General features: G+C 42.0%; 4 protein-coding genes across 5 annotated transcripts; 3 read left to right on the forward strand and 1 right to left on the reverse strand.

The window, feature by feature from the left end:
• The first annotated feature begins 1,822 nt into the window (after positions 1–1,822).
• On the forward strand, positions 1,823–6,773 carry rack1 (receptor for activated C kinase 1). Its single transcript, XM_049585400.1, has 8 exons — positions 1,823–2,044; positions 2,872–3,043; positions 4,468–4,615; positions 5,272–5,367; positions 5,517–5,627; positions 5,926–6,066; positions 6,308–6,418; positions 6,661–6,773. Exons 1-8 carry the CDS (start codon positions 1,936–1,938, stop codon positions 6,724–6,726), a joined length of 954 nt encoding a protein of 317 aa, XP_049441357.1. The 5' UTR covers positions 1,823–1,935; the 3' UTR covers positions 6,727–6,773.
• Positions 6,774–6,914: 141 nt separating this feature from the next.
• Positions 6,915–10,542, forward strand: nme5 (NME/NM23 family member 5). The gene is made up of 5 exons (XM_049585405.1): positions 6,915–7,978; positions 9,348–9,553; positions 9,963–10,063; positions 10,144–10,262; positions 10,369–10,542. The coding sequence occupies exons 1-5, from the start codon at positions 7,853–7,855 to the stop codon at positions 10,441–10,443; spliced, it is 627 nt and encodes a 208-aa protein (XP_049441362.1). The 5' UTR covers positions 6,915–7,852; the 3' UTR covers positions 10,444–10,542.
• Positions 10,543–12,414: 1,872 nt separating this feature from the next.
• Positions 12,415–16,360, forward strand: hnrnpaba (heterogeneous nuclear ribonucleoprotein A/Ba). 2 transcript variants are annotated; one of them, XM_049585397.1, is made up of 9 exons: positions 12,415–12,537; positions 13,027–13,280; positions 13,703–13,871; positions 14,160–14,318; positions 14,405–14,536; positions 14,629–14,719; positions 14,860–15,015; positions 15,122–15,207; positions 15,636–16,360. In XM_049585397.1, exons 2-8 carry the CDS (start codon positions 13,042–13,044, stop codon positions 15,190–15,192), a joined length of 1,017 nt encoding a protein of 338 aa, XP_049441354.1. In that variant the 5' UTR covers positions 12,415–12,537; positions 13,027–13,041; the 3' UTR covers positions 15,193–15,207; positions 15,636–16,360. The 2 variants fall into 2 exon arrangements, with proteins under 2 accessions (XP_049441354.1, XP_049441355.1); XM_049585398.1 differs by having other exon boundaries at positions 12,475–12,589.
• Positions 16,361–16,762: 402 nt separating this feature from the next.
• Positions 16,763–22,057, reverse strand: phykpl (5-phosphohydroxy-L-lysine phospho-lyase). The gene is made up of 13 exons (XM_049585391.1): positions 21,856–22,057; positions 21,646–21,764; positions 21,370–21,529; positions 21,215–21,289; positions 21,042–21,129; positions 20,836–20,952; positions 20,631–20,713; positions 20,313–20,538; positions 18,810–18,964; positions 17,704–17,793; positions 17,451–17,584; positions 17,300–17,344; positions 16,763–16,926 (listed from the first exon to the last, which is right to left on the reverse strand). Exons 1-12 carry the CDS (start codon positions 21,912–21,914, stop codon positions 17,301–17,303), a joined length of 1,350 nt encoding a protein of 449 aa, XP_049441348.1. The 5' UTR covers positions 21,915–22,057; the 3' UTR covers positions 16,763–16,926; position 17,300.
• Positions 22,058–22,107: the final 50 nt, after the last annotated feature.

Raw genomic sequence — 22,107 nt, forward strand, 5'->3', positions numbered from 1 at the left:
ACACTAAAGCTGCATTTTTCATCCGCATAGATCAAGAGAAAGTTAACTTTGTTTGAGCCCTGTCCGTCTCAGAAAACAAGTTATCGCGAGATCTCGTGATCTTGATATACAGGCGGTAAAATCACAGTTAGCTTACAAACAGTTATTTACTGCCAGTAATAAATAAAAAATGCCCAAGCTTTGTGCAGCAACAGGCTGCATAGGAAGAATGTATTTTCATTCCACCTGCTTCTCGATCCGCATACACAGACATCCACAGATCCTCTGTTTAACACAGTAGTGGGGTTGAGGGAGAACAGGCTCTGATTGGAGGGAGAGCTAACCACGCCCACTTAGGAGACAGGAAGAGTAACCGTTTTCTTAACATTGGATAAGCCTACGGTGGGGTATCTCCTTTATCCAATATCTCTGTTGTAGCCCTTCAACAGCATACAGTGTTCTTGCCTGCCTCTCGAAATCACCATGACCACAAGGGATAGCGTGCACCTTATCTGCACAATCAGTAACGCGTACATTATGTACTAGATGAACAAAACTGTACGATTATTCATCTTGCTGTTGTTCAAAAATGCTGGTCTGCCACCTGACTCCAGTTGTTTATTATTAAGCGAAGTAATAGGTCAACTGGTCTCAGTTGCGTGTAAACTGGGACAAGGACAGAAGTCCGATTAGACGCCAAAATTGAATTTTGAGCATAGCTCGATTAAGCTGTGTAAACGTACTGACTGTCTTTTATCAGTCCCACGATCGAGGCTGGTGGGTAAGGGGGAGCCTGCCTTTGCAGTAGCTGCTCCAAAGCTTTGGAATAGCCTTCTGCTCTCACCCCCCCCCCCCCCCCAAAAAAATCTTAGAACATACATGTTTTCAATGGCTTTTGTTTGTTGTTTGTAGTGGTTTTAATATCTTAGAATTTTCTAATTTTTTATTACATATGTAATTGTTCTTACCAGTGTGTGTACATTTTATATTGCTATATTGCGATATATTTGTGTGTCTATTTTTTGTACAGCGCTGCTGCTTTTGATCTGCGCTCTATATATTAAATAAAAATTATTTTTATTCATTCATTCATTCATCTTCTAACCGCTTCATCCTCTTGAGGGTCGCGGGGGGGGGCTGGAGCCTATCCCAGCTGACATCGGGCGAGAGGCAGGGTTCACCCTGGACAGGTCGCCAGACTATCGCAGGGCTGACACATAGAGACAAACAACCATTCACGCTCACATTCACACCTACGGACAATTTAGAGTCACCAATTAACCTAGTCCCCAATCTGCATGTCTTTGGACTGTGGGAGGAAGCCAGAGTGCCCGGAGAGAACCCACGCTGACACGGGGAGAACATGCAAACTCCGCACAGAAGGGCTGCCATGCCCGGGATCGAACCGACAACCCTCTTGCTGTGAGGCGAGAGTGCTAACCACCACACCACCGTGCCGCCCATTATTTTTATTATTATAAATAATATATTAATATATAAACAAATTTGGTTTGATTTGATATATGTGCATTTATATGAGTAAGAGTGTTTTGTATCACATACACTGTGGTGGTGAAGTATTTCAATAGCCTACAGATTTAGAATAATTTTCCCGATGTGTATTTAAATCTGACTTTATTACATGTGTCCAAGTACAAGATCCAGGCATACATCACTAACATGCATATATATTTTCTTGTTGCAATGTTTCTTAAATAAAGTTTTCCTACTGATTGTTGGGGTCATGTTACAATGATAAACCGTGATAAAGTACAAGTCGTGTAAAGTCCACATTTCCCAGAATCCTCTGCGGGCCGCTCACCCCCTCTTAGTTTTTGCATCCGGGTCTGTACTTCCTTTTCCTCTGTGCGTAGATGCGATGAGGACCTAGATTTTTCTGTACCTCAGAAAAATCCGAATCCATCCTTGTAAAAGGTACCACCGAACCTCGCCAAAATGACCGAGCAGATGACAGTGAGGGGGACCCTGAAGGGGCACAGTGGATGGGTCACCCAGATCGCTACGACGCCCCAGTATCCCGACATGATTCTGTCGGCGTCCCGAGGTGAGGCTTCCCCCGCCGGCTCGGCCAACATGGCTAGGCTAGCATTAGCCAGCTAGTCGGTTTGCGGCTGTAGCGTACGACAAAGTGCAATGCTGGTGTGAGTCATTAACGAAATATGAATAAATTGCCATTATTGTACGTCATGTTGCTCTAACGTTTTTTAATGGTTACAGAATCTGCTCGAACTTAGAAGAAAGACGCTGGTTAGCCTCACTTAGCTGGCTAACTCTAGCTTGCGTCATCTGTAAATGAGCGTCAGGTTTCCACATTGCATCTGCGACACGTGTAATAACATACTTAGTAGTGTACAATAAAGTTATGTGATTGAATGTGTAGATCTGGCAACTCATTACGCCTCTAATCACAGTAAACCGGGCCATCTGTTGACAGTTTGACAGCTTTCCTTAGTAATGCATGGGGTCAGTTCTGTTTCCTGGGTCCTCATTCAAGAGATGAGGAAGGGTCATCGTCACAGTTAAGACTCCAAATGCACAAAAGGAGATGGATGTTCATTGCAGCACTGCTGATATCAATGTCTGAAGTCACAAATTGTGGTAGATGTAGGTTTCAAGGAGCATAACATCAGTAGGCTGTAAGTGAGTGATGCCATCGTAATGAACATTTGACCTACAGAACATTTGGCATTTGTCATTATTTCAAAAATAAACCCCTAGAAAGGGTGCCCTAATGTGTCATGTTAAGAGGTTACTGTGCTGGGGAGCATAGGACCCTGGGAACACAACATTACATGGTGATCTTTATCTGCTCCTGACATAGTAAGAAATAGACACTGAGTTAAATGAATAACCTGTATATTTGTTTTCCAGACAAGTCCATTATCATGTGGAAGCTGACTCGTGATGAAACCAACTATGGCATTCCCCAGCGCTCCTTGCTGGGCCACTCTCACTTTGTAAGTGATGTGGTCATCTCCTCAGATGGACAGTTTGCCCTGTCCGGTGCCTGGGATGGGAGCCTCCGCCTGTGGGACCTCACCACGTAAGTATAAGTCTTTTCAGCACCGGTCAGATACTGGGTGTGTAAAGTGGGAGATGCGTCCTCTGCATGTTTACTTTTCATGGTGTGTTTGTGTTCACGTGAAAGATTTGCAGAATAGTGATTTCATTGCTGGGAGGGTAAGGAATTCTGGATAAATGAAATCAGAAAGTTTTTACTACTGGCTTTAAAATTCAAGATTTCACTGCCATCACAGGCTATCAAACCAGGAGAAAAGTAGGTGTGTTAAAAGACATCAAAATCTTGACCTAGGCTTGGTGTAACCTAACCACAGCAATCACATAACATGCCACAATGACACTGTTAACATTGCATTGGGTCATCTTGGCATCAATCAAATGTGACTCTTAATAGCCCAGCAGCATCAGGTCTGCAGCAAGCCTTTTCTATACCATCAGTAGGTCAAATCAGATACAAGCCCAGTGTAAGTTATGTGGCTAGACACTTTGGTTGACTTTGCAGCAACTTGATGGATGTCATAGAGCCCTTTTGTAACACGTGACCAGCATCCGTGCTGGGCGGTATTGCTGAATGTGTCTTATGTCCTTTCAATCATATGCTTTAATTATGTGATTCTCCTTAAATGTAAAAAAACAAAAAAAAACCCCCACAATATCTGCAACCAAGACATTTTTGTTCACCATCTTGTGATAATATACTATTTAGTGTCACAATGTTACTCAAAGTAAATGTGTAGATTCGAGGTAGTAATGGGTCAGAAGATCTTGCGTCCAGCTATTCTAGAGGTCTCATGACCAAATGTGTGTTGAAAATACTGATGCTGCTAGTATATGGCAAATTCATTGTCACCAAGTTGTTGCATCCATTTCTGCTGGACTTTGCATCTGCAGCTTTGCCCTCACTGAGCCATATAAAAAACAGGGAATTAAAAAAATCATGCGGTGGAACAGATATACTGCGCAGGATTTTCAAAACAAGGTGGGAGGCGGTGTATTTTTCTGTCAACTCTGCAACTTTGCCTGTATTTTCTTATTTTATGGGACCCTTATGGCCATGTGGGAGTGAATCTGGGGTTGGCTTTTACTTTGGCTTTCGCTGGTGGCCATCTTTACAAACATTAACCAACAATCCTGCAAAGAAAACCTCAAAGGCGCTATATTTATGGATCAACTACAGTGCCTGTGCAGACCATCTTTGAATTGTTTTAAAAACAGAACATAATACACTACACATGTACATTCTCTGTGGAAACAGAGTTCATTGGTTCAAGAGCAAAACCTGTTTCAACTCTTAAATAAATGTGTGTGTATCTTTTTTTTTTTTTTTTTTTTAAATGTTCTCACTGGTTTCGCTGTAGTGATATTATACATGCTTCCTTCAACTGGGGAATCTTACAATGTGCAACAGCTTTGAGTTCTGAAATGTTTGGTGTTATGTTTCCCCAGTGGCAGCACCTCCCGCCACTTTTACGGACACACCAAGGACGTTTTGAGCGTGGCCTTCTCTGCTGACAACCGTCAGATTGTGTCCGGCTCCCGAGACAAGACCATCAAGCTATGGAACACTCTTGGAGTCTGCAAGTACACCATCCAGGTGAGCTGCTAACCCATGTTGACATTTTTGTGAGTAGCAGTCGCCCCCTTTCTTTCAGGGGAGCTAGATTTTAGTGGGTTTTAGTACAGCCTGTTTCAAAACTTGACGACAGATATTCTAAATGGGCCCCTATGTATTTCCTGTTGGAAAGTTTCGTGATGTATGTGAATGAAATCAGCAGACAAGAAGGGAACATGGACTTCAAGCTGGTGCCAAGCATGCACTTCAACTGACAGTCTGAGTAACTTTGAATTAGAAGTTGAAATATTGCAGCACCTACTAGCTGAAAAACCAAACTGCCCTTAAATTTCAGAGTTTCCCTCAAATACAGTACCAATTGATCACCCAGTCACCTTTCCTTTACAAGACTAGCTTTCTATAATGGTTAAGTGTGATGTCCAGCATTGCCATGCTTTAATATCATTCATCAGATGATGCATTGACCCTTGGTTGGTTGGGAATGTTCATAATCTGGGTTGTTGATGTTGCTAGTAAGCAGCCAAACGAAATGCTGAAATGTAGCTGTCTGGGTTTTCCCACCTTGCTTCATTTCACGTGGCTTTATAAAAAAAAAAAAAAAAAAAAAAAATCATAATGTTGGGTAACCAGAGAATCTTGTGTTGAGCACATGTATATGTACCTTTTTTGATTTGCAGGATGAGGGCCACACTGAGTGGGCATCTTGCGTGCGCTTCTCCCCCAACAGCCAGAACCCCATCATTGTCTCCTGCGGCTGGGACAAGATGGTCAAGGTATGTTGCTCCTTTTTAAAACCCCTCTTAACTTGACCTGAATGGAAAAAGCTGACCGCCTCACTGATGAGAATTGTGAGGTTTATCTTCATATGATGGTCTGTCTACTACCACAGATGTGATACAGTTGTCCTGTCCTTCGCTCCTAGGTATGGAACCTGACCAACTGCAAGCTGAAGACCAACCACATCGGCCACACTGGCTTCCTGAATACGGTGACTGTGTCTCCTGATGGCTCCCTGTGTGCATCTGGTGGAAGGGTATGAAATAAACTTTTTAATTGTAGACTACAACAGAATAATGGTTCTGGGCTCAACTGAAGCACCAGTTGAAGTATAGTTGCAGGTTTCAGCAGTGATGAAAACATTGAAAGCATCTGTTTAGCAGTGATGATAAAGAGGCTGTTTCTGAGTGTAACCTGCACTTCCAAAGCTCATTGTGTTGGTGTTAAAGAATATGCAGCAAACTCCCTAGTTGCAAGCTGTTAGTCGTGTAAATATCCTAGAAATCTGCCAAATGCATTAAAAGATATTGAAGCATCTTTTTCATTTCCTTCAGGATGGTCAGGCCATGCTGTGGGACCTGAATGAGGGCAAGCACCTCTACACCCTGGACAGTGGTGACACCATCAATGCCCTCTGCTTCAGCCCCAACCGTTACTGGCTGTGTGCCGCCACTGGCCCCAGTATCAAGATTTGGGTAAAGACTTCATCCTATATCTTATCCATATACAGGCTATTAAAGCTACAGGGCAGTGATGAAACTTCAAATGCCAACTGTATTCTATGATGATAAAGAGGCTGTTTCTGAGCTTTAGCCTAGATCAGTGTGTACATTGTGTACATAACTTTAGATGCATTCACTTCTGCCGTTTATTCTTTGCTACTTCTGAGCAGTTAACTCATTGTGCTGCCTCCTGCTTTTTCTTCTCCTTGTGTAGGATCTGGAGGGCAAGGTCATTGTGGATGAGCTGAGACAGGAAGTGATCAGCACAAACAGCAAGGCTGAACCCCCACAGTGCACTTCCCTGGCATGGTCTGCTGATGGACAGGTACAACACACTTAGCTCTGTAGCACCTTTTCAGTACAGATGTCTTGCTATCCCACTATTGGTGGGTTAGTGTTTAACCCCCGTTGATTATACCCATTCACTTATAACTCTGATGTCTAATGGTGACAGTCCTGCAAATATGAGGGGAGCTAGAAACACTGATTTGAATATTAGTGGATTCACGATAAGACTGAAGTTACAAAATTTGAGTAATCACTGTTCCTCTATCCCTCTCTTTCCAGACCCTGTTTGCTGGCTACACCGACAACCTGATCAGAGTGTGGCAGGTCACTATTGGAACTCGATAAGAACTTTTCGTCGAAGCAACTTTGAATAAAAGACTGTTTGAAAGGAACGTGTGCCGTCTTGGTTTCAACACTGTCCGATATATAATACGATGTTTATTACCAGTAGAACTTCATCCTATTTAAATACTCAGTTTCACACAAGTTGTATAGTCGCAGTAGGGACAGCGGTAGATTCCAGATAATCCAAACATTTGACATAAGAAAACATGTAATGGTGAGTTTGAAACATGATTAAAGTTTAAGGAAAAACCATAAAAAGTTAAGTGAGAATCAGGGTTTACAATCATTTGTGGTTACTTGATTTTTGTTAACACAGGCTGTTTCAGTTGTGGTGTGGAGAATATACCCTATTTTTGCTTGCAAGATCTTGAGATTAATAAACACACTAAAACCTGGTGTGAGGATAATTTGAATTAATGTCATTGTTTTAGACAAGGCTAAAGCAGACTGTCAGTGTCTTTAAAGAGCTTTTCACAATACCCCTAGACAGAGCTGTTGGCCTGGGGATTACAAAGCTGTCCACATGAGCACAATCCTGACATTAGCCTAGGTCTTGCAGGTCCTGGTCTGGAGCAGGGTAGCCCCAAGTTTGCAGGGTAGTCTCTGGCAGATGAACTGAACCGAACCTGGTGCTGAAAGTTTCAAGTGTAAAACAAGGCCAGGTAAACAACAGAATTTCTTAATGAGTTTGACCTGACATGAAACCCAGGGCCAACGGAAGTGTGGTGTGAATTGTAAAGTCCTGGGCTAAAGTTAAAAAGGTGCGTGTGGTGTGAAAAGTGTCCTTATGTTCGTCCAGAGTCAAGAGAATGCAGTGTGAAAGGCCCGTCGTATCTTGTGCCACTTGAACTGCTCGGCTTGCCGTAGAGTTGTAATGGTATCCTAGCAACCTAAAGAGAAGTGGAGACCGAAGGGAAGCGGTTTAAACGAGCAATTAACCAGTTTTGGACATTTTAAACATACTTAATAAATATATCAGCTACATTTAGTGTTAATTATAACCCAACTCTTACTAATGTAAAGCCAATTACGGCATGAAGTTAGACTTTAGTCGACAGGACTGACGGAAAGTATCGCAGCTTCATCAGCAAAAGGCTCCTGGTGCTTGTCTAGCACGCGGGGGAAGATGGACCAAACTTCATATCATCGCATATATGTGGAAAAAACTCTGGCCCTTATTAAACCAGATGCCATCCACAGAGCTGAGGAGATCGAGGACATTATCCTGAAATCGGGCTTCATGATCCTGCAGGTTGGTTAACATCTAAACTGAGAACACAACAGTAAGCGTAGTAACATGGACGTTTGTGGAAGAGGTGTTATCTTCAGGGTGTGTTGTAACGGCATGGTGTCAGGAAGGGGTCGAGCCAACTGATTATTTCTGAGGCGCTAGTTTGTTTCTAAGATGTCCATGCAGAAACAAGTGGCCTAACTGAGACATCAGCAAGACTGATTTATCTTAGATATATTGTTCTTTGTAGATATGTTTTATTTGTGACAATGAAGGGCAGTACAGACATGCAAGAGATATTTTTTAAGGCAACAAACGGGCACCGTTTTGTAGTATGTCCACCAGAGAGCGCTAAGAATGCCCAGCTCAGCATATAGCTGCCACTTCTTAAAAATCTAATGGATCTTTATTTAAAGTGTTATTTTAATAAACATTTTTTGATGTGGGACATCCAAATAACATATAAAAAGCATACCATTATATACTTAGTGGATCAAGGTAAAGTTAGGGCTCGATATGTGGGCCATTATGTCACAGCATAACACAAAGAAGTGCACATGTCTGCTTTTGAACATGGTATTTTCATATAGTATATGTTGACACATTAGTTTTTTAGGATTTTCTTTCACATTCCTATCCCATCTCGTCTAAGATGCACAGGATGTCTTTTTCTGGTACATCATCACAAGGCACGGCATTCCATGTTGCTTTTGCAGTTTATTTAAATTGTTTTAAGTGAATGAAAAAATAGGATGCTGACAATAAGAGTAAAAATGCTAATAGAATATTTGAATAAAACCAAATAGAACAGAGTAGAATAGCTGCTAATAGAACCAGTCAAACTCACATAATAGCTACATAACTCTCAAACTTACAATGAATGATGACGTGTAGATACTAAATATATACAGAATAATTACCCAGTTTAGATGCACCCATGGGAGCAGTGTGCTACAAACTGTAAGTGGACAATTTGGCAAAAACACATGGTTGTTGGGTAGTAGTACTCCAAATACAAGTACAATACATCAGACTATCCTCTTAAAAAGTGTTTATTGAGAAGATTGACACCAAAAACTTAAGAAAAGACACCAAATATGTTGAGATATGATAGGTAGGCATAGACTCACCCATATTAACATCAATTCACCCAGACCATGTCACTGTAAAATGTTGAAACTTTGCTTTTGACCTTTAAAAAACAATGTTCCACTAAATCCATGAAGGCATGAAGGTGTAAAACATTACTATTGCAATTTCTCCTCCGTTGAGCCCATCTCTGAGTTACATTGACTGGACTATAAGGTACTCACATAACTACTGAGCTCAAAAACCCAGTACTATTAGTTCACATTTCACTGACGCGTGCAATACGTAATTTCTGTGACAGAAGCGGAAGCTGCAGCTCAGTCCAGAGCAATGCAGTGACTTCTACGCAGACCAATATGGAAAGCTCTTCTTCCCCAGCCTGACTGCCTTCATGAGCTCTGGCCCGATCGTCGCTATGACTCTGGCTTGCGACAACGCCATCGCCCACTGGAAGTCCCTCATGGGGCCTGCCAACAGCACCAAGGCCAGAGAAACTCATCCAGGGTGGTCAGTCTGTTAACTTATAAGGTGTTGATTCAGTGGTTTGTTTTGTTGTGTGTTCCTTTTTGTGTAATGTAATATAATAGTGGGCGTTTTGAATGAATCACTGCCTTGAAGTGAAGGTTACACACACAAACCAGGGCTGCAATCTGTGCCTATTGCTCTAATGCTCTACGTTCCTGCTAATGCATCAAGTGTTTGCTTAGAAACAAAAGCTAGCACAAATAAAACAGACCTTCAGTATATTAAGAAACATCTTGAATAACTACCATTTCCCTGACAACAAAATATGTTCTGCATGTGTATGACTTGGTATCATGATTGAGTGTTTGTACCTAACACACAGGGGTAAAAGTTTGCGCTCATGGCAACGCTGGCTGAGATATTTATATGAATGCAATGTGTTTTTCCCCAGCCTTAGAGCAAAATATGGAGTTTCCGACCTTAAAAACGCACTCCATGGCAGCGAGTCATTCCATGCAGCTGAAAGGGAGATCAAATTCATGTTCCCAAACTGTGAGTAATACACACAGCCACACAGACTGTTGCTTGCATAGAAATGTAGTATTGAACACTAGCATGCTTTTCCTCTGCAGCTGTAATTGAGCCCTTTCCCTCGAGAGAAGCCACCCAAGAATACCTGAGCAGGTATGTGAACCCAACTCTGTTACGTGGACTCACCGCACTCTGCAAGCACAAGCCTCACAATCCCTGTGTAAGTATTATGCACTCAGTATTTGCTGTTACCGTGTTGTTTGCTGGTGTTGAGCGTTGGTCCCTGAAACATCTTACTCCTTATCATGTACATTTGTCTCCAATAGATTTGGCTCGCTGACTGGCTGATCAAGAACGATCCAAATAAGCCTCAGATATGCGATGTTGAAGAAACAGAATGATAACAGGGAAATAGGGGGACAAATACATAATCTGACAATGTTCATGTTTAAACCAATGCATCTGTACAGTACTATAATGTAATAAAATGTCCTTTTTAGCACTTATCATTTGTTCTGTTTGGTTTGTGCTGAAGTTGGCCTCTTTATAAACCATTTGTTCTTTGTTTATATAAATTGTATGACCTGAGTTTAGATGATAACATTTACTAAATTGGACCAAACACTCGCACAGTAACATGATCTGTTCAACCTGCTTTGATCAGCTTCTTCTCGTTGCTCCTCTGGAACTGCTTCCAAACACAAAATGCATTCCTGTCAAAGGACTCCATGACTTAAGGGCCTACACAGACAGATGGCTGTCTGACAGGGAGTGAACAACGCAGATGACTAGAGAGCATTACGGTAGTTTTCTCAGGCAGTTTGCATATGCTAACAGATTATGCAGGAAAGCAATAGTAGTTTATGTGTGTTTTTGATGTTTAAATCCGTCTCTAAATGCCATTTGACTATACAGTCTGCAGTTTAATAGCTTTGTGTGAATGTAGTTCCTAACTTAAAGTGTAAAGAGAGGACTGCTTGTTTTCGGATAGAAAACCCACACAGGATAAGCTGTGATAGTAATAGATGGGTGGATGATAAGTCAAGTGAATTATCCTTTATTAAACGGAACAAAACACACCAGTTATCAAACTGTCTCCACCATCCACTAGATCGACTTACAATCTCTCATGAAAGGAATACTTCACCCACAGAATTACCATTTATGTATCAGTCAGTCCTGCTGTGTTACCTTGAATTTGTGAGGAAAACTGCATGCCTTCTTGGAAAATGGCTAACATATTGATATATGGATTGATTAGAGACCAGGTTTAACAACAGCAGAACTATATCAAAACATCCATTTACAAACTCACACACAACTCCTGCAGAGTAGTCCAATTGTCTCACGTATCCAGCTGAATGCTCAGTAGCCTACTTGCATTTTTGCTGAAGCCATTTAAAACTGAAGTGAAAGTAACACTTATCTATGCTCGCTTCAAAGCCAGACACCAGTACTGAAGTTTTTCGTGTGAATGTACGTGTTTGGGAAGTACTGAGCACACAACTGGATAAATTAAACTTAGATTTCACAGTCCCAGTCAATAAATACATCAATATGTTTGCTGTTTTCTGTGGAGGCATGCGAGACAAAAAGTTTTCTTCACAAATTCAAGGTAACAAGGCATGATTGATTTAAAAATGCTCATCTTGTGGGTAGAGTATTCCTTTAACTAACACAGAAACTCATCTTAAATAAAAAGTAAACATTACAAATACAAATGACACAACTACACTATCACACATCATGAACCACTGACAGACATGGTAGTGAAAGGAAGTCATAGTCATTCAGTTTCTCCTGCCTTGCAGCAATAATGCCTTCTAACATAAATAAATGTTTTATAAAGGAAAGGGCTGTATATAAACTTAACAATATAGTGAACTGTTGTTTTTTTTATAATGTATTTGAAGTAATTAATGTTTTGTCCAACCCATATTCAGTGTTTCCTCACAACCTCTACAGTAGTCAAAGAAAGTCAGGTTTATATGTGTCCATGTGCACATGTTTAAAGCTTGATGGCAGCTGTCTGTGCCTTTAGCCATCATTAATTCACACTGAGACACCAAGATCCACATTTTTCACATACTGTCCGTGAATTTGAACTACCCTGAACCGGGCTACTGTCACATTTGAACACATTTTTGTCAGCCTCAGACTGACGAACAGTGTGAGCAAGTCCATTTCTTACAGCAACAGCAACAACTCATCGTATTTTTTTTTTAAATCGCCGAGCAGCGAACAACTCTTTTTCATCAGACGCAGAAGAGTACTCCGAGTTCCTTCCTGTGTGTTAGGGGCGTGAACATCTTCTGTGAAAAGAAAGAGACGCGCGTATGATTGGTCCGTTCCCTGAGTGGCAGCAGCGCTCATCCAATCAGGTGGCGTCTCCGCAGAAATGGCGTTTTTTTCCCTGCCGGTTCTAGAAAACCAACCACGAGTTGTCGTCGTGTGGGAGAATCCATCTTGAAGAGAGCTCTCCGGTTGTGTGACCAGTAAGCAGGTTTTCCTACTTCTTTAGCCTTGGTTTTGTCTTTATATTGTCACGTAAGTACTTTAATTGCTCCAGTATTTCGTTGTTTTTTTCCCAGGTAGATGTAATTGGGATGTCCGGGACAATTAAAAGCCGTAGGCCTACAGTACGGCCAGCACGGCCTTTACATTACGTAACTGCGAATTTGAGTTGTACAGTCCAGGCTTGGTTTATCAGTGTGATGCAGCTGGTTGGACTTTCTAATCTTTGCTCCACCAGAAGTGCACTTTGCATGCCGAGTGGTCACTGCGTTGTGTAAATACGTGTTGCCATTTGCTGGCTCTCTGCAACAAATGCGGCTCCCTGTGAATGTATGGAAAGCGACCGTGCCGGCCAAAATGGTGGGAAATGCATGTATTTGGCACCATGTAAATGGCGAGGCATGTACGGCATGATGGATTGTATAACCACCGTGGTGTAGTGAAATGCCTTTTTTATTCTTTGGGTTTAGGTATAATAGTGCAAAATGTCTGAGACAGAGCAGCAGTACATGGAAACATCGGAAAACGGCCACGAAGTCGACGATGATTTTAACGGAGCCGACCACACCGAGGAGGGGAACGACGAGAGCGCTGTGAATGACTGCGGAGAGGGAGAGGGAGAGGGGGAAGGAGAGGGCGCAGGGCCCGACGCCGACGGGAATTCGCAAAACGGAGGCACAGAGGGCGGACAGATCGACGCCAGCAAAGGCGAGGAGGATGCCGGGTGAGTTTAAAATGCTATGGTGTTGACTATTTGGTGGAAACGACATTTACAATAAGCACTCGTGGTTTGCCATGTTTCTTTGTTCAACCGGCCTTTGTTGGCGCCATATGCAGAGCGGAGGGGGGATGGGCGCCTGAGCATGGATCAGATCTAACACAAGAAACTATTGATATGACAAGTCTGACGAGGTCGCATCGTAGCGATTTTCGACTATTGAATTAATGCTATAAAATAATATTCAGCTCCAGCAACTGTAGCCGCCCCCCCACCATGTCATGGTGTCAACAGATGTTCTGGAACAGTGTGTACATTTGCACCCCCCTCCTGCCCACCCCCACCGCCACAGCCATATATATATAAAGTTGGAGTAGCCCTGCAGCCTGTAATTCTAAACATGTCCCCTTCCATCTCTCTGTGCTCAGGAAAATGTTTGTTGGTGGCCTCAGCTGGGAGACAAGCAAGAAGGATCTTAAAGATTACTTCACTAAATTTGGAGAGGTGACAGACTGCACCATCAAGATGGACCAGCAGACGGGCCGGTCAAGAGGCTTTGGGTTCATTCTCTTCAAAGATGCAGCCAGCGTAGAAAAGGTGAGTGTGTTGGCTGTTATAAGTCAGGGCTGGGCGATATAGACCATGAGATTTTTGATAAATATGCACCAATAATTTGGATGAAATGACCAAGAATGTAAAGACAAATTGTAGAATTGTCATGACATCACGTTACTCTAATGTAGCCAGGAATAAACCATACTAAACGACATTACAATCCAAACTCTAGAGCAATATGTAGTCATCTCATATTATCGATATATTGACTCGGCCCTAGCCTAAATAATTCTAATGTGTTCCCCCTCCCTTTTTGTGTTGCTTTCCTAGGTTCTCGAACAGAAGGAGCACAGGCTAGATGGCCGAGTGATCGACCCCAAGAAGGCCATGGCCATGAAGAAGGACCCAGTCAAGAAAATCTTTGTGGGAGGCCTTAACCCCGACACCTCAAAGGAAGTCATCCAGGAGTACTTTGGGACCTTTGGAGAGGTGCGTTATTCCGCAGATTTTAGTCATGTCATTAAGGGAGTGAGTGCTAAAGATAAGACTGCTTCAAAGTTTGTTTCTCTGCTCAGGTTGAGACCATTGAGCTCCCACAAGATCCAAAGACAGAAAAGAGGAGGGGATTCGTATTTATCACGTATAAAGAAGAGGCTCCCGTGAAGAAGGTCATGGAGAAGAAATACCACAACGTCGGTGGAAGCAAGGTAATTGCATACCACACATTTTGCAAACGTGAAATTCGAAGAGGTGGTCTCAGTTTTATTAATACTTTTCGTGCTCTTGTGTGGTGTTCCAGTGTGAAATTAAAATAGCCCAGCCCAAAGAGGTCTACCAGCAGCAGCAGTATGGCGCCCGTGGATACGGAGGACGCGGAAGGGGCCGTGGAGGTAAGCGCTCTTCTGCATGTGTACCAGCAAAATCTTTATTTTAAACTACACTCAGCGGTAGACTTTGAATTTATGCCGAGTAACTGCCTGGGTCCTGTGTGCTGGAGAGTTGTGACAAAGGCCTCACCTGTTCATTCTAGGCCAGGGCCAGAACTGGAATCAAGGTTACAACAACTACTGGAACCAGGGATACAACCAGAACTATGGCTACGGACAGCAAGGCTACGGATATGGCGGCTACGGCAACTATGACTACTCTGCTGGTTATTACGGCTATGGGGGTGGCTACGATTACAGTAAGCGATAAGTGCCCCCAGGGAAAGAAAGAATGAGAGAAACTTTATTTTCTTGGTCCTCCTTGTTGTACAGAAGAACTCAGTCCCTTTTTCTCTTGTCCTCCAGACCAGGGCAATACAAGCTATGGGAAAACTCCAAGACGTGGAGGCCACCAGAATAGCTACAAGCCATACTGATCACACGTAGTGCAGGTATGCATTTTTGCATCATCCGTGGTAGTATGAGAACATAGCTGTAACCATTGGTGCCTTTTTGACCCCAAAGATCTCCATCTACTCTAAATCCATTCAAGCATTGTGGTGGGGTTAGGGTAGGCTGTGTTGTGGGGTCTGTGATCATTAAAGATGGATTCATTCCACCTGTCAGCCATCTTAAGATGCATCTCTACTACTTGATCAATAAGGGTTGAGTTGGTGGTGGTTGAGAACAGGAATAAGGACCGTTTCACCTTTCACCAGGGTGCTAGGTGTACTAGTTAGCGGTCGTGCCCCCCTCCCAAAGTGTGTCTGTCCATTCACTGACCTGTCAAACTCATTCATGCACCTGTCTGTCTTTGTGTAACTGCATGCCATATTTGGTTTATTCTCAGTAACGTTAAGCACCGTGTTTTTCTCTTAAGGTCTAAAGTAAATAAGAAAGAGATCCATGGTCTGACCACAACGAACATGGGCTCTGGCTTTTCCTTTGGAGTTGGCAGAAATTTGGACTCATGCTCCATTTGTACAGATCAAGTGAGGAACTGGGGAAGCAAATGTCACTTTTCCACTTTTTATTTTATATTGTTTTGTGTCCATTTACATTTCCAGTGATGGAAGTGTTATTTTTACTGTACTTTTTGGTACCTTTTTGAATCTAATGTATTGTATGGTTGTATTTTTACATGTCTACTGGATTTACAGATGAGCAGGAGCAAGAGCTTTTAAAGCTCACAAATAAAACAATTTTGCTTTTTTTTTTTTCTTTCTTTTTTGGTGTTTCTAGATCTTTAGTTATTTTCTCCCGTGCTGAATGTTGGATGCGAGTTGCATGGCTTCAGATGTGGGGTGAGGCAAAAAAATAAGGGATTTAAACTAATCAAAGGGTTCATTGTAAGCGTGTCAAGTTAATGTTTGCAGATGGCCTAGTAGACGAAGACAACCAGCATCTTTATTTTCTTTTTTTTTTTTTCTTTTGGCTTTTAAGGAGATTCTTCCCCCATCATGTCTGCAATTTTAAGTGGCTTTACTAGTGTTATTCAACTGAACGCAAGCCTGTTAATGTAAGAGGGTACTCCCTCTCTCACTGGAAACTCATTCCTCTAGTGTCTTGGGCAAATTGGTAGAAATAAACTTTTGGTTTATATTACACACGGATCCTTTTGTTATTATTTGTAAAGATAATGTTAAATGTTTTGTACTGTTAAATGGCTTGCTTGTTTTGTCTTGAGTAATGTTAACACCTCTACGGATGCCTCTTTAGGAAGGTGTGGGAGAGGGCTTCAATACCTGCAGGATAACTTGCTGAGTGTTAATACCCACCCCACTAGATGTGAAACTGCGATACTTGAGCATTTTTTATGAATGTGACCAGGAGTTAAAGCTAGTGTTCTGGTAAGTGCTTATCTCAACCATACTGTGTATTAGGAACATGTTGCTGCTCAGTGTTTTAACGTGGGATAAAATATTTTAAATATTGCTACTTTGGGTAAAAGAAAGTAAGAGTCAAGATTTCTTTAAAAAATGCTTGGTGTTTAATTAGTGTCTTGATTGGAGAAAAAAAACAAGTCTTTGTAGATCATGAATGTCAAATTAGCATCTTGTGTAATGGGTCGACTTGCAGATGGTAACGATAAAATGTGTAAACCTCCAGTTGGCTGGGTTTCACCAGTTAGGTGTCTGCATAGGAGATGCCTTAAAAATGGCACTGAACACCTGAGGGGAAGAAAAAAACTTACATTGATACACTTTAAAGTTGCATGGCTGTAGACAAATGAAAAGAGCAGTCATCCTCCTTTTCTGACTGACATAAAAAAATCCACTTCCACCATTTTGATATTTCCTAGATTAAACTTTGTACTAGTAAACAATTTATCATCAGACTAATCCATTTCTAAAGCAAAGTGAGTCCCCACAGTGGTCAGTGACGAGTGGAAGACAGCAACATGTTCTGCTAAGTGAAATGACTGAACTTGTTCGATCTACTGGAACCTCGAGTATAAGACATTCACATCTCTACCTCTGAACTTTATGAATGTGACCGTCTGACAATGATGCAATTAAAGGTTTTTCTACAGGTTTAACAAACCTTAGATGTCGTCCTTTTCCAGTTTAAGTGCACTGGCTCCCATGTCTGTGAGAAAAAGGAATGGTTAAAATTATGAATGTGTGATACTCACTCTTTCACAGTGTTTTATATTACGTCTTGAGTGTCAGGTAGCGGTGTCTGTCAAACTAACCTGTGAGGATGCGGTCAATACACTGTACCACCAGCTCGGCGTCCTCTATACTAAAGCACATGGGAGGTTTAAACTTGACGACGTTGTCCCAGGGGCCGTCTGTACTGACACAGATTTTATCCTCCTCTTTCAACCTAACATAAAAGGGACATGAAGTGAAATCACAGAAACAGTGCGTACAAGAAAATCAAGTTAAAGGTAATCTGTGTTTCGACTGTAACTGTGACTACTGTATTGCACTCTAGTCTGGTACCTTTTCACCACTGCTGCTGCTGTTTCTGTGGCGGGAGTCTTCTTCTTCCTGTCTGTAACCAGCTCAAGACCCACAAACAGACCTACACCTCTGTCAAATAGGGAACACAACAGAAAACAATCTAAGACAGGGGGCGACACTTTACAACTCACCTCAACTTTTAGTTGTTATTTTGACGAAGGAAAACTGGATTTGAGTAATGAAACGGCCCAGATTGAAAAGGTAACTGGATGCTTCCAACTGGCATGTCTTCAAAGTCCCTGTTGTTATTGTCATTTTATTCCCTTAAGTTGTGTCTGGTATTCTAATTAAATTACTAGCTCAAGTTTTGACCCTTGGGTAAGGAAATATAAGTGCCATAAGTCTGTCCTTATCACAGTAGATATTTACATGTCTCAGTAGGAGGGAGCACTTAAATAGAACAGGGCCATTGCTAATGTTATTAATCCCGGTGCATTTCCTATTGTGTGAATTCAAAATGTCTGCTGTGAAAGAAGGCCTGATACACACTTCTAATAATAGGTTTTGAATGTGGGGTCTTTTTTTTTTTTTTTTACCTACGGTATTTTACAGTTCCTCTACAACGTAAATAATTACATTAATAATTAAACAACTAGGGACACGGGTCAAAAATGAGCAATAGCTCTAAACTCCATGTGCAGCACACCAGTTTCATTCTTTGTATTGGAACAGATTTAAATGGTTTTGTCCCCATCATGAAAATAAATAGATGTTAACTTTCGAGGCCAAGCACATTTTATTTCTAGCAGCCAATTCCAATAGTTATAAGTTGTTCCATCAAAACATTTTTCATGTCAGAGATCGATCAGTACCGTCCTGCCTACTCCTCTGAGCTGACAGAAGATGGACACAGGGTGTAAAGAGTTCTGTCTGATATCAGGTAAAAGATAAGAAAACACCTGTGTGGATTTAATTATTGTTAGTAATTTAATTAGTAATTAGTAGCAGTGAAATGGTATGTGACAAGCTAATGTGTGCTAGACTGTCCTTATCACTTAAATCTGATTTCATCACATGGACTTTTGAGTACAGAACGGCGCCGACCTTAATGCATTTGGGGAGTGTGATAGTCACCGCTTTCTCACCTGACGTCGCCAATTATTTGATGTCGAGTTTGCAGCTTCATGAGCAGATCTTTAAGATGTCCTCCAACCCGAGTGGCGTTTCCTCTAAGGTCCTCTTTCTCTATCACATCAAGGACCGCCAGGCCGATTGCACAGGACACTGGGTTCCCTCCAAACTGCATGATGTTAGAGGCAAAACAAATTTCATCTTGATATAGGCATGCATTTTAAGAGGCAGTGCATACAGGTGTCCACAGAAATCTCTTTTGGGGTAACAGACTTTAAGAATTCCCATTATTAATGTATATTTTATGCTGCAGCGTAGTAGTAAGTGAAAAGTCTTTAACATTTGTCAAGCAGTAGTCAGTGAGTGACACAAGCACCTAAATTAAACATTGGTTCTGACATTGTACCTTAGAAGACACTATCTTCATGTCGTAGGTTACTAAAAATAATAATAGATAACTATGATATCACGCAATCTCTGACCCTGCAAACTGGGGTAACTGCAGACCCCTGAGGTATTTTTGTTTTATCCCACCGGAGCTGTGTTATATTTCTCTAACTGTCATGACTTTGTCAGTTTGTTCCAAATGACTTCATATCATCATTTACGGTTTCTGTTTTAATTAGTGCTTGTAAGGGGTGGGGGACTCATCAGTCAGTTCAATCAGTCGTTTTAAAGGACACAGAGACAGATTTTGATGGCCATAAATACTGCTCTTCACTAAGGTAAGATAATGTTCAAAATTATTTCATGATAAAAAGTTTTATGACGATCAAATCACAAAGAAGTCCACCAGCCGCAATGGATGTCAAATGCTCAGCTGGAACCTCTACTTGAAAAAGGCGTTACCATTTGACCCCGAAACGCAGACAGGAAGTTAACACGTTTTCTCCGCATGTGATGTGCCAGTATGCAGTGAGAACAGCATGAGCCAAATCGTGTGCTGTAACTGCTAGTAGCATGTGGTGTTTGAAAAAATGGAAATTTGAGGTCTTTTGTATTGAAGAGCAATTAAAATTAAAAGGTTTTAAACTTTGAATGACTGTGGGTTTCATTCAGTTTGGTTGGTTCCAATATATACTGTACATACAACTTGAAATGACTGAAAACTAAATGAGCATCGGTCATAAATGATAGAAGAAATAAGCTCCTCAGTACTAATGTGGACTGTACTTAGGGTAAAAGTTGGAGTTTGTATTAAAGAAAAGTATATATTTTCATTTTACACAACATGCAAACAAACTATTTAAATAATAATCTGTGTTTTAAATGACCTTACCTACTCAACAAATAATGTTATGAGAGGAAATAAGTTAACATTTTGCTGGGATGGCTGTTAGGTAGAGAGCTTATTCATGGAGACTCCAGTTGGTAGCCCCAGTATGCTCAATATGTTGGTAAGATGAGGGTTGAACTAAGAATGTCATGAGCCTGACTGTGTATCTACAGCTGGAAAACACTATAGATACCAACTTGAACCATTCATTCATATTGTGTTGAGGTTACTGTATAATCACCGTGTTGAAGTACTCTACTCCGTTGGCCGTGAAAGCTCCTGCTATCTCCACAGTGGTTGCCACACATGCCACAGGATGCCCGTTGCCCATTGGTTTACCCATGGTCACAATGTCGGGACAGAACCCTTCCCCCTGCAGCTGGAAAGCCCAGAAGTGACTTCCCACACGTCCGAAGCCTGTCTGCACCTCGTCTGCCACAAACACCCCACCTGCTGAGCGCACGTATCTGTGGAGAGTTTGACGGAGACGCACCATGACTCTACTGTTCTACATGTGGTCGGGCAAAGACAGAACCTAGAAAAATGAGTCATCACTCACTCTGCAACTTTAGCTGAGTATCCTTGGGGCATGATGATTTGTCCTCCAACACTTGGCAAGGATTCAGCAAAGAAGGCAGAGATCTGTGGGGAAATGGAAGTTAGTGAGTATTATAAATGGTCCTGTTCATTACAGTGTTACTAATTCTCTGTATAACAATGAGTGATCTAAGTGTAAGGGTGTGTATAGCTGAGTAAAAGTGTACCTTACGACCCTTCTTGTGCACCTCCTCTATCAGGTCTTTTACTGTGTCAGCGTAAGCTTGGCCGGGGTTGGGGTGATCCTCTCTGTATAAGCCCCTGTAGGTGTCTGGTAAGGGTGCCTAGGAGGATGAAACACATTCTTTCAGACAGGCAGGAGTCCACTGTTGGTCAGCGGTTTGTGAAATGATGGTCGTATGGATTTACACACCACATGAACCCATTCTTTCTGTCCTGCCAGTTTCCGGAACTTGTAAGGACTAATGTCGATGAGGGACATTAGATGCCCATGGTATGCACTGGTGTAAAAGGAGAGCTCATTGTAATTGACAAGCAGGTGTATTGTCAGAGGGCGAAAGTGTTGCACTAGAGCTCAATACGTACTGGTCAAGCACAATGACGTCCTCATGCTGAGTGTACTGCTGGGCCAAGCGAAGGGCAAGATCATTGGCCTCTGAACTGCAAGAAGAACAGATGTTAAATCACCACAATGGTACTTGAGGAATACCAGTTTGTTGAGCTTTGGGTGTGTTACTTACCCTGAGTTAACAAAGTAGAAGACACACAGTTTCTCAGGCAGGGTGGCGGCCAGGCGGTCTGCATACATGACTATGTTGTCATGCAGGAATCTTGTATTTGTGTTGAGGAGGTCCATTTGTGCTGCTGCAGCCTTTGTAATGCTGGGGTGACAGTGGCCCACTGCAAAAGGAATATTGCAACACATGAAGTTTCTACCACTAGTAGGAAGGAGTGTAATGTACTGTGTTTATAAAGTTAATAACTATAGACTTTGCACTGGATAATAAATGTTTCACCATGGTGGACGTTGCTGATGCAGTCCAGATAGCGCTGGCCATTCTCATCGAATAGATATTGCCCTCTTGCTCTCACTATTTTCACAGGGTCGCCTGAATAGAAGAGTCTGATGGACTGCCTATGATCCAATCAATTACTACGTGTCAGTAACTGTCTTGCACCAGCTTGCATCAAAACAATCAAACAATACCAGTTTCATTCCTACATACCCGATCAGTCTCTTCCTCATTGCTAGAGTTTCTTCTTTCCTGAAATTTTCACGTGCCATGTTGTCTTTGGGATCCCCGTAGATGTGACATGTGTCAAAGACTACTGAGGAAATGAACAAAGGGCGACGCGACGACACTAATCAAGACTTTCTCTGCATCTACTTCTGAAATTGTTTGGCTATGTCTGGTCTGTGGGCTTGACATCCACCACGCATGCGTACATGGTAAACTGTAGTTCACATAGTTTGAGCA

Source organism: Epinephelus fuscoguttatus, linkage group LG9 (genome assembly GCF_011397635.1).
Source record: "Epinephelus fuscoguttatus linkage group LG9, E.fuscoguttatus.final_Chr_v1".
Lineage (NCBI taxonomy): Eukaryota > Metazoa > Chordata > Actinopteri > Perciformes > Serranidae > Epinephelus > Epinephelus fuscoguttatus.